The 12,271-nt window shown below is 40.4% G+C and overlaps 1 protein-coding gene across 5 annotated transcripts in view; it reads left to right on the top strand.

Annotated features, from left to right (window-relative positions):
* patj (PATJ crumbs cell polarity complex component) overlaps positions 1 to 12,271 on the top strand; it is a 234,157-nt gene that overhangs the window by 165,036 nt on the left and 56,850 nt on the right. For all 5 annotated transcript variants that reach the window (XM_060941335.1, XM_060941333.1, XM_060941334.1 and 2 more), the window contains one exon: positions 9,663 to 9,859. In XM_060941335.1, coding sequence (XP_060797318.1) covers positions 9,663 to 9,859 — 197 coding nt within the window. The remainder of the gene's footprint in view (positions 1 to 9,662; positions 9,860 to 12,271) is intronic.

Genomic DNA, 12,271 nt, shown 5'->3' with positions numbered 1-12,271 from the left:
GATGTGGCATCTTGTAAACAAGAAAATGATCCTCACTGGATGGGTAAGTCACTTAAGTATTGAGTATAGCACTGACCAGCCGATTATAGAATAGAATAAGGTCATTCCAGCTGTAATTCCAAATCGTCCGTCTTGTTTACCTGGCGTTGGAGAGGTAGAGGCTTAGCAGTGGAGATTTGAGTGGCTGTTTTCTGAGCTTAGTCAACAGGCCGGCTCTGCCTGCAGCCTCGCTTTTGCTTCCTCTCCCGGCGCCGCCTCCTTCGCTTTGCTTCCAATAACAATCCACGGAGACCCTGCTGGTCTCGCTATCTCGTCCGGAATGTTTTTTTTTTTTTCTCATCCGGAATGTTGTGCATGCGATGGAAATCGCTACAAACCGTCATTTTCTGCTGGAAGCCAATGTCCAGTAAGTCCATACGGTTGTAGTGGGTATTGAAGTCCGATACAGACGAACAACACGCAAAAATACACACAAAAAACAAAAACGTGCACAGGTAGGGAGAGCTTGTAGCCACAGCCGTTGTAGTAGAATTGTATATAGTAGGGTTTTCCAGAAGAAAAGGTAGAAGTAAAAGCAGAAGTAGAAGGCGGAATATGGCGTTTGACCGACACGATGGCGTCTGTCACAATCTGGATCGGCTGTGACGTCACATGCAAGTGCTCCATAGTCCCTTTAAATCACGTGCTCGTTTTTTGAATGGAGACGCGGAAAGAGGAATGAACGGGGGTAGATGGAGAGAGAGAGAGAGAGAGAGAGAGAGGAATGAACAGGGGTAGATGGAAGCTGGTACGCCAACATTCTGATATCCTCCAGAATTCTTTAATGGTCCAGAATAAATTGAATGCTACACGTTGATGGATTACTTTGTTCTTCTACACCCTTTTTGAGGAATGTATTGTCGGACTTAAACCAACATCTGAAGAGGTGAGATCGCTCCTTTTTTTTTTCCCCTATTTTTGCTGGCGGGATTGTCATGTGGTTGTGACGTCATCGTAAACAAATCCGTTCTACTCATCCAGACGACTTTGCAATGGCGCCGTTGCCAGATTTTTCCACTCTGGAACCCGTTCTCAAAAGATTTCGTTTTGGGGCACCCAAAACGCCGGTGCCGTGTGGATGCCAGGCCGAAATGATAAACAATTTTATCAGATTCACCTGAATCCGTTGCCGTGTGGACAGGGCCTAAAATTTAACTTTTTGGACATCATGGGAAATGCCATGTGTGGCGCAAACCCAACACCCTGAGAACACCATTCCTACAGTGAAGCATGGTGGTGGCAGCATCATGCTGTGGGGATGTTTTTCATTTGCAGGAACAGGAAAGCTGGTCAGGACTGAAGGAAAGATGGATGGCACTAAATGCAGGGCAATTCTGGAGGAAAACCTGTTTGAGTCAGCCAGAGGTTTGAGACTGGGACGAAGGTTCATGGTCCAGCAGGACAATGACCCTAAACATACTGCTAAAGCTACACTGGAATGGTTTAAAGAGAAACATGTAAATGTCTTGGAATGGCCTAATCAAAGCCCAGACCTCAATCCAATTGAGAATCTGTGGCATAACTTGAAGATTGCTGTACACCAACGCAACCCATCTAACTTGAAGGAGTTGGAGCAGTTTTGCCTCGAGGAAAGGGCAAAAATCCCAGTGGCTAGATTTGCTAAGCTAATAGAGACATACCCTAAGAGACTTGGAGCTGTAATTGCAGCAAAAGGTGGCTCTACAAAGTATTGACTTTGGGGGTGTGAATACTTATGCACACTCCAGATTTCTGTTTTTTCATCTTAATTATTATTTGTGTCAAATAAATAAATAAAATGTGCACATTTAAAGTGGTAGGCATGTTGTGTAAATCAAATGCTGCTAACCCCCCCCCCTTTTTCAAGGCACTGTATATTCACAAATTTTTCCATTTTGATTTGATTTTCTGTAAATATCTGAATACGCATTTACAGACGGACATTTGTAACGTTATCTGCCAAACCCATCTTGCAATTAAATGCTAATTTCACCATTTTGAAGTAAGTGATTTTAATATTGCACTCATTAAAATGTACTTTTTAATGCATTCTTAATTTATTTTTGTTTGTTTTTTTAATTGATGTGCAAATGACTGAACTTGCAGATTGTTTTTTGCTTTTTTTTTTTTTTAAATCTAATTTAGGATGTTATAAGACACCAAGTGGAATTATCAGAGCCTTTGGATTTTGTGTATATAGAGAAGAGCAGTGGACCATGAAGTGATCCTTGAGGAATACCAGTGGTTAGGTTAGCCTTTACTGGGTTTGGTGGAGCATCCAGAGATGGTTTCAACCTTGGATAAAGACAGCTATTGATAACTTTCTCACCATGTATAATTGAAAAAGCAGTAATTCTTTAAGGCTTGTGTTCTGTTCAGTACTTAGTAATGGATGTACTTTTCACGGTTTGTACAGCTACAGAAAATATTTGAAATGACCTACCTTGAACAAATCTGTGTTTTTTGGAAAACATTAAAGAGACACAAAACTACTTCTTATGTTGCAGATACTCTTACAAGCAGGTAGTTCTGCTTTAAGAATTTAAAACTAGTTATTTTGTTTTGACCCAAACAGGACACACTGGTTAAAGATTAGTAGCAGAAGATGGAGCCTAAGGATACAATGGAATGGCTGAGGTGATTCATACACTAGCTGAAGTTCTGGGGGTTTTCCTCAGTCAGGGTTAATATCGACTTGTGCATGTTGATTTGAAGGTTGTGTTAATGAGGCAGTTTCATAGTGTGAATGATGTAAAGCCACTGATTATGGCTTGAAAAGGGTGGGGAGGGTGCAGCCATCTGTCACTACAGAGCTGATTGCGCTTGTGCCCAGACACTGTCTCTGTGAACCAGTCGGCTCCTATCGGGGATCGCAGACCTGCTCTCTACTTTACCCCAAACTATCAGTTGTGTTCAGGACTTGGAATAAAGAAAATAAAGTCTGAGTGGAAAAGCTGATCTAGGGTCAGGCTGGATAATGTGATTTCACTGAAAATAATGTACATCACTGAAATCAGATTAGCCCACCTGATCCGAGATCAGCTTTTCAACTCTGATATGCTTTATTACTTATTATGTACTGCATGTTATATACTGTATCACCATCCACTTTATTAGGAACCCCTTTACACCTGCACCTTCAAGCACTTATCTAATCAGCCAGTCATATGGCAGCGGCGCAGTGAATAAAATCATGCAGATACAAGCCAAGAGCTTCAGTTAATGTTCCCATCAAACACCACAACAGGGAAGGTTGTGATTTCTGTAAGGGATGGTGGTACCTGATGGGTCGGTTTGAGTATTTCATAAGCTACTGATCTCCTGGGAATTTCATGTACAACAGTCTTTAGATATATTATTATTATTATTATTAAGTTTTTATGCTGCTAATTCAAGAACCTGCTATAAGACTAATGAGGTGCCTTTTGATATAATCAATGTTTCAACATTCTTTTAATATTAATTATTTTGATTAATATTAATTAATTTTGTATATTATATCTCAGTGAGCAGCCTAGTCATCTCTCTCTCACTCACTCACTCACTCACTCACTCACTCACACACACACACACACACACACACACACACACACACACACACACACAGTCTAAGCAATGTTTAATTATGCATGCTGCTTATCACACAGATGCAGAACCTTTGTGTATAGTGAGTCTACTGTATATCTGTCCTTTCTCTCTCTTTCCCTCTCTCTCTTTTCCCCGGCAGTTTTTATGTGACTCTTGGGGCTTTTAATTACTCCACTCCCTTGCTGGCAGCAGTAGAGAGCTCCCCTGCGGGAAAAGGAAATTGAAAACAAAAACGGCAATAGCTGTCATCGTAGAAAAGGTCACAGGTAGCCTTTTCTCCAAGTGCATGCACTCTGATTGCATTATTACTGCAGGTTTAATGATACTGAAAACTACACTTTCCTGCTTTTTCAGCGAAAACTGAACAAAAGTTCATCTGACAGAAAAGGCAGTTCACTGAATGGGAAAGGACACATGGACATGCAAAGTGCATTTGCATCTAATAATGGTTGCTTTCCCTTTGTGCCGGTTTTATCTCGGTTAAAGTTGACATGCCTACTCTTGTTGGCCCTGGTGCTGGCATCCCCACCAACGATGCTGGCAACAAATTTTACTGGTTACCTCACTGTTTTCTGTATAACCATATAATACAGCCGTCTCATGTTCTCTGGGGTTTGTGGCTGGATTTTCTTCTCAGTACTGGCACCTGTTTTAGGCAACACAAGTTTGTTTATTTTGTGTAACTTCATACATGGTGCTTTACAAAAAGTTAAAAACTTGAAATGGAAAATCTCATCTCATTATCTCTAGCCGCTTTATCCTTCTACAGGGTCGCAGGCAAGCTGGAGCCTATCCCAGCTGACTACGGGCGAAAGGCGGGGTACACCCTGGACAAGTTGCCAGGTCATCACAGGGCTGATACATAGACACAGACAACCATTCACACTCACATTCACACCTACGGTCAATTTAGAGTCACCAGTTAACCTAACCTGCATGTCTTTGGACTGTGGGGGGAAACCGGAGCACCCGGAGGAAACCCACGCAGACACGGGGAGAACATGCAAACTCCGCACAGAAAGGCCCTCGCCGGCCACGGGGCTCGAACCCGGACCTTCTTGCTGTGAGGCGACAGCGCTAACCACTACACCACCGTGCCGCCCCAAATGGAAAATAAGATTTAAAATGATCATGAAACTAGATTAAACTACTACTACTAAAATAAAAGAAGTAGAACATAATTTCTTAAGCATGTGCATTTGAAAATGATCAGACTCTCTGCACAGCTCGTGGGAGTATTTTCAATTCTTGTGCCCTATGCAGTGCTATCTCATTGCCCTGTGTTTGTCAAATTTACAGAATTGCTGTATCTTTTACTGTGTTTTAAGATCTAACATTGACGTCTCCAGGATATATTCTCGATCCCTTTACCTTTAGTATAATGAACACTAATGAATATGGGGTTAGGGTTCTAGTTCTTCCAGCCCTATTTAGGAAGACAGGGTGAAAATGACCATCTTTTTATATGATTTATTTATTTTTTCTATTTACATCATCAAAATGTCGTCTTTTTGGATGGGAACATCACACTCAATATAGCAAACGATGCATGAAGCTTTCTTGCTAGCTATAGGTTTCCTTTTTTTCATGCTGAGGGGAAAAACACCAGCCACAAACATTAATCTAACCTGGATTTATTGATGCAAAGCTGAGTGTGCTGAGGAAGTAGGGAAAAATTGATGTTCAGACCTTCCTCCAGTGATGCTTACATATACCGATGTTAGTGTTTAAGATTCATCCATACATCCTCAGTAAATTTTATGCTGGTCAGTGTTGCTGTAGAATGCACGAAGTGCAAAGATTTCATCCTGGAAGGGATGCTAGTTCTTCTACCAGCACCATGCACGCACACGCATTCATACACGCATTCACACCTAGGGTCAATTTATCTTATCCAGTCCACCTGCCAATATGTTTTTGGGAAGCAGGAGGCAACCAGCAAGCCCAGAAGAAACCCCCATGGACACGAGGAGAACATACAAAGCTCCACACAGGCAGTAAAGAGAGCTCAGGTGCTTCTTGTGCTCAAGAGTGATTTGATATTGTAAAAATATAAAATGAAAAATGATGTGTTTTCCAGTGAAGGGTAGAAACTTGCTCCTATGTCATAAACATACCACAATATTGTCCTTGACACCTTGTGCAAGATGTGTGCAAAGCTATGTACGGAGTATAAATACACATTAGATAAACATTTTTTGCAACATAAACATAAAATTCCGGATTTGTGAATGTACAAAAATTGACGCGGTTAAAATGAGGTGACATTGTCTTACTCCATCCGTCCGCTATTGACAAGTGCAAGAATGAGAATGTATAGAGTAAAAGAATGCTAGTTATTTTCACTGTTTGGAAGCAATGGGATTGCATATGAACAACCTGAAAAGCTCCACAGTAACTTCACAGTAGTGAAAGGATAGTGGCAGTTATGTTTATTGAAAGCAGATATTGAGCTGCACCATAGAGTCTTGGGTGATTATTATGCAAGGTTCAAACAGATGTAGGGTGCTCCTGCAGTGCATGTGTATATACGTTCACATTTACTAGTCTGGGTTTTCATACAGAAATCATGCTTCGGTAAACTTGCAACTCTCCGCCAATGCTGCTGTCATCAGTTGTTATTACTCAGATACAGCAGAGGTTTTACTGTACACAGGGCATCAAAATGTCATGGAGCTATTCAAATAATGACACTTTTTTTTTTTTTTTTTTAAAGCCATTTTTGATCATAAAATTGTTGCAGCCACAAGCTTAGTTTGCTTGGCCATAGCTGTGGTTGTAAACGGCACTCATCGCCCTCCTCAGAGAAAGCAAAACAATTTAATAAGCCTGCGAAGTTTCGTTGGCTTTGCGAAAAAAAAAAATGCTGTGAATTATTATAAACACAGGACACTTTTTCGATGGAACAAAAACATGTACAACCCCGATTCCAAAAAAGTTGGGACAAAGTGCAAATTGTCAATAAAAATGGAATGCAATGATGTGGAAGTTTCAAAATTCCATATTTTATTCAGAGTAGAACATAGATGACATATCAAATGTTTAGAACTGAGAAATGTATCATTTAAAGAGAAAAATTAGGTGATTTTAAATTTCATGACAACACATCTTAAAAAAGTTGGGACAAGGCCATGTTTACCACTGTGAGACATCCCCTTTTCTCTTTACAACAGTCTGTAAACGTCTGGGGACTGAGGAGACAAGTTGCTCAAGTTTAGGGATAGGAATGTTAACCCATTCTTGTCTAATGTAGGATTCCTAGTTGCTCAACTGTCTTAGGTCTTTTTTGTCGTATCTTCGTTTTATGTGCGCCAAATGTTTTCTATGGGTGAAAGATCTGGACTGCAGGCTGGCTAGTTCAGTACCCGGACCTTTCTTCTACGCAGCCATGATGCTGTAATTGATGCAGTATATGGTTTGGCATTGTCATGTTGGAAAATGCAAGGTCTTCCCTGAAAGAGACGTCGTCTGGATGGGAGCACATGTTGCTCTAGAACCTGGATATACCTTTCAGCATTGATGGTGTCTTTCCAGATGTGTAAGCTGCCCATGCCACACGCACTAATGCAACCCCATACCATCAGAGATGCAGGCTTCAGACTGAGCGCTGATGATAACTTGGGTCGTCCTTCTCCTCTTTAGTCCAAATGACACAGCGTTCCTGATTTCCATTAAGAACTTCAAATTTTGATTCGTCTGACCACAGAACAGTTTTCCACTTTGCCATAGTCCATTTTAAATGAGCCTTGGCCCAGAGAAGACGTCTGCGCTTCTGGATCATGTTTAGATACGGCTTCTTCTTTGAACTATCGAGTTTTAGCTGGCAACGGCGGATGGCACGGTGAATTGTGTTCACGGATAACGTTCTCTGGAAATATTCCTGAGCCCCTTTTGTGATTTCCAATACAGAAGCATGCCTGTATGTGATGCAGTGCCTTCTAAGGGCCCGAAGATCACGGGCACCCAGTATGGTTTTCCGGCCTTGACCCTTACGCACAGAGATTCTTCCAGATTCCTCTGAATCTTTTTGATGATATTATGCACTGTAGATGATGATATGTTCAAACTCCTTTGCAATTTTACACTGTCGAACTCCTTTCTGATATTGCTCCACTATTTGTCGGCGCAGAATTAGGGGGATTGGGTGATCCTCTTCCCATCTTTACTTCTGAGAGCCGCTGCCACTCCAAGATGCTCTTTTATACCCAGTCATGTTAATGACCTATTGCCAATTGACCTAATGAGTTGCAATTTGGTCCTCCAGCTGTCCTTTTTTGTACCTTTAACTTTTCCAGCCTCTTATTGCCCCTGTCCCAACTTTTTTGAGATGTGTTGCTGTCATGAAATTTCAAATGAGCCAATATTTGGCATGAAATTTCAGAATGTCTCACTTTCAGACATTTGATATGTTGTCTGTTTTATTGTGAATTACAATATCAGTTTTTGAGATTTGTAAATTTATTGCATTCCATTTTTTATTTACAATTTGTACTTTGTTCCAACTTTTTGGAATCGGGGTTGTATTCTATTCCCTTCTAGCAGGTTTCATTCATTTGGTTTGATAGCATACAATATTAGCATATCGCTTATCCTATGTGTATTACATTGCTCTACCCAATGGAGAATGAGCGTGAGTATGGTTTTCGATATTGCATGGTTGTCAAGACATGATGTCACACATCGGAGACAGAAGACTTCTGCGCTAGCGAGAGACTGTGACAATTTGTAAACAAATATGGCTGCCAGGTTTGCTTCATTAAATACGGAAGCTTTTGAGAGTATTTTGGAAGAGAAAGACGCGTTGAAGACACGAAAGGAATGTGCATGTATAATTATATTGGCTGTTTTTTTGTGGTATATCAGATGTATTCCATTCAGCTAGCATGATATTGAATGAGTTAAAGACAAGTTCAATATCATGCTAGCTGAATGGAATACATCTGATATACCATGAAAAAAGCCAGCCAATATTATTTAAATATTCACTTCCATTTCCTCAACAGGAAACTGGGGACATATTGAACTACAGGTCACATGAACTCAAGGTTGCTATAGTTTTTGAAAAAGGTTGTAAAAAATGCTAGTAGTAGTGTTTTTTTTTTTTGGGGGGGGGGGGGGGGGGTGCGCTAGTTTATTCTGGAAACAATTTTTGCAAAAACATAAGCTAATGAAAAATGTAAGAGCAGACAAAGATCTGCCACGTACAGAACTGTTACTGTTGTAAGCTACATTGCAAAGATTGGGAGAGGACAAAGGGTTTGTAGAGCGGATAATGGCTAGACCTGGTGGTGATAAAGATGCCTTTTGCAAATCAGAAATGTGTGTACAGCATGGTGAAATCTTTTACAATGCAATACAAAACCTTTTGGGTTAGTTTTAGGTTTACTTTGTACAGGTTTTTTTGTTTTTTGGGGGGGTGCCGGGATGTAGGGGTGTAAATTTTGCTGAGACCTGGCAAACACTGCATGAAAAACTGTTGTGGAATATTGTAGTTATTGTATGGAATGGAAAGCTGTGTCTAAAATCAGTGCAGTTATTTTACACTGCAAAAAATGCTCTCTTAGCAAGTGAAAATATCTTGAATTATTATGAGATTTTTCAACCAAAATGTGATTTTTAGTCTATTTTCAGTGCTTTTGCTCATTTCATGCGTTAAAGTTTCTTATTGAATTGGCAGATACCGGTAATTGAAGGGCTTTTTTTTTTTTTAAATAAATGGTTAAAAAATGATCTGTCAGTAGAACAAGATTATTTGGAGCTTGAAGTGAGTACAAATGTCTTGAAATAGGTTTAATTTTTGTGATTTGGTTGATTGTAAACTTGTAATAGGAAATCCTAGATTTTTCAAAACATTTTCACTTGCTTTTGCAGTATTGCTTTGCTGTGGGGGGGAGCAAATCTTTTTATTTATTTATTTAATTAATTAACAGCAAACACCCCCCCCCCCCCCCCCCCCCCCCCCCCAAAAAAAAAAAAAAAAAAAGACTGGCTGCAGAGCATCTACCCAAGCAGCATGATGAGCTTACAGTATGTGTTTTGTGTGTGTTCATTTGTAGAGGACATCAGGCAGAAGTATGGCGAGCTACAAGGGGAGCTGCTCCTGGTGGAACTGGAAAAGGATCGACATGGTTTGGGTCTGAGCCTGGCTGGAAACAGAGACCGCTCCTGCATGAGCATCTTTGTGGTGGGCATCAACCCTGGAGGACCAGCCAGTCGCGATGGACACATCCGAATCGGCGATGAGTTACTGGAGGTTAGCACATACGCGCACACGTACACCAGGGATTAATGTATTGACATTTGCGCTCTGTTAGTTTGTGAGCATTCTCAGTTCGTGCACGTAGACATCACTGCCGCCCAGTGTGTGTCCTCTCTCTCCCATGGTAATAGTCTGTTAATGATGAGCTAACTGTCATCCAGAGGCCAAATGAGAGATTCTCATCAGTGTCCTCTTCATTCAGTGCTACAGTTCGTTCTCTCTCTCTCTCTCGTCTCTCTCTCTCTCTCTCTCTCTCTCTCCTCGTGTCTCGTCTCTCTCTCTCCTCTCTCTCATCATGCCCTTTGATTTAAGCAATGCCTTCTTTTCTCAGTGTAAAGACATGGGAGGTGTTTTGGACTAAGGGTCATCAAGGTCAGTCCAATTCTGGAGAAAGCACTGAAGCCCTTCAGTTCAGTTCTCGACTGTGGGGTTTTTTTTGTTTTTTTTAGGACCTGCTGATGCTGCAACTTTTAGAGCTTCTGATTTCAGAATACATACGTGGTGTTTAATTACTAGTGCTCTCAAAACATTAAGCCACTCGTTCTGGCCTCAGCCTTGTGTAGGTTGGAGACTGTCTAGATCATCACAGACTCAAGCATGCTAAAGGTGTTGGTCATAAATCTACTTATATTAGCTCAGCAAAGAGACTAAATTTTCACCAACACTTTGTCCATGTTTGTTTTATTCAGTTGTTCCTTGAAACCTGACTGGTCAGGAATTTTTTTTTTTTAAGTGTTTCTCATCACTCATTCTCTTCAATTCTCCAAATACTCTGCTGTGACCATAAAAATGCCATGCAGCTGCTTCCCACAGTATTATGTGTTAAATGTGTGCTGCTATTGAGGTGGAAAAAAACAGACCATTGGTGCAGAACTAAAAGTCCAGGGTATGGAGCTGGATCTGATCCAGCTGACCCATTGACTAACCCTAGGACTTTTGGTTTGACTCTGCCCAGGTAGGTGGAGCTGGAGCAGGTCCAAATTAAACCCCTGGGACTTTTGGTTCTGTAATAAGGAGTACTTGAAATGAAAATCCAATTCTGAAAGCGCTCTGAGGGTGATTCTTTCTAAAAAACATTTTGATCACCCCCTGCATTCCCCCCTCATACTCAGTGTTCCTGAGAGAGGCTCTGGGTCCGCTGTGGCCCTCGGCAGAATAAAGCATTCAGATGACGATGAATGGATGAGTGTTTTCTTCCCATTCATCTTCTACAGCCAATTAAAGAAACCTCTACAGTTTTCACCCACTTCTGATTACGATGTTCTGATTGGCTGTAGTGCGACTTGTCGGAGCCAAAAGTATTAGAAACCTCATTCTGGACATCAAAATGGCAGACAAAAGATGATCTTCAACAACCAGTAGGATGAGAAATGTGCTGCTCAGCAGAACAAGCTATCCTTTATTATTATTTTTATTTTTTCTATTAATTGGCTTGGCAGTTTATTGACCAAAGTGGGCCACATTGGACAAACTAGTAATCCTGATATCTGTAATTTATATAAAGATGCCAATCTCCTCTTTCCAAGGGTTTAAATACTGGTAATTGTATAGTTTGTCTAGTTTTGTTTTGCTCACATTTTAGCATAAAAGATGTTTACATGTTTGCATAATGGTGCTAGGTTTACAGGTTTTTAGCGTTTGGCTCTAGGGCACGATGATCATGTGGGAATTTTGTCATTTAATCACGTTCCTTCAATATCTGTACTAAGTGTGCTAATTTTCCACCCAATATACTACAGCATATGTATTTAACTTGAGCATGCTGTATGTCTTTTTTAAATTTTTATTGGAACACGTGCACTCAGGTTCCAGTTTTCAGTATTTCATGCATGGGAAACCCCAGGGTAATTATGGTTACTCAGCAGTCCAGCAGTCTTTGTTAAAAAAAAGTTTTATACTCAAAAGTAGAGGTGCATGAGCCATCTAGTTTAAATTGAAGTACTGGTTCAAACTCAGACAGGGTGCTAATGGCATTAAATTCATCGTTAATATCTTAACACATTTAATATTTTTTGTAGTAAATCTTTTATTTGTTGTGTGAAAGGGATTTGTTGTGAAATGGGGTACATTCAGCTAGAAGGTGAGAATAAACGAGTCTCTCTCATATATATATATATATATGTGTGTGTGTGTGTGTATATGTATATGTGTATATATATATACACACACACACACAAAACCCCGATTCCAAAAAAGTTGGGACCAAAGTACAAATTGTAACTAAAAACGGAATGCAATAATTTACAAATCTCAAAAACTGATATTGTATTCACAATAGAACATAGACCAACATATCAAATGTCGAAAGTGAGACATTTTGAAATTTCATGCCAAAGATTGGCTCATTTGAATTTTCATGACAGCAACACATCTCAAAAAAGTTGGGACAGGGGCAATAAGAGGCTG

Source organism: Neoarius graeffei, chromosome 15, assembly GCF_027579695.1.
Source record: "Neoarius graeffei isolate fNeoGra1 chromosome 15, fNeoGra1.pri, whole genome shotgun sequence".
Classification (NCBI taxonomy): domain Eukaryota; kingdom Metazoa; phylum Chordata; class Actinopteri; order Siluriformes; family Ariidae; genus Neoarius; species Neoarius graeffei.
The sequence above is the reverse complement of the archived record's forward strand: the minus strand, read 5'-3'. Positions and strand labels throughout refer to the sequence as shown.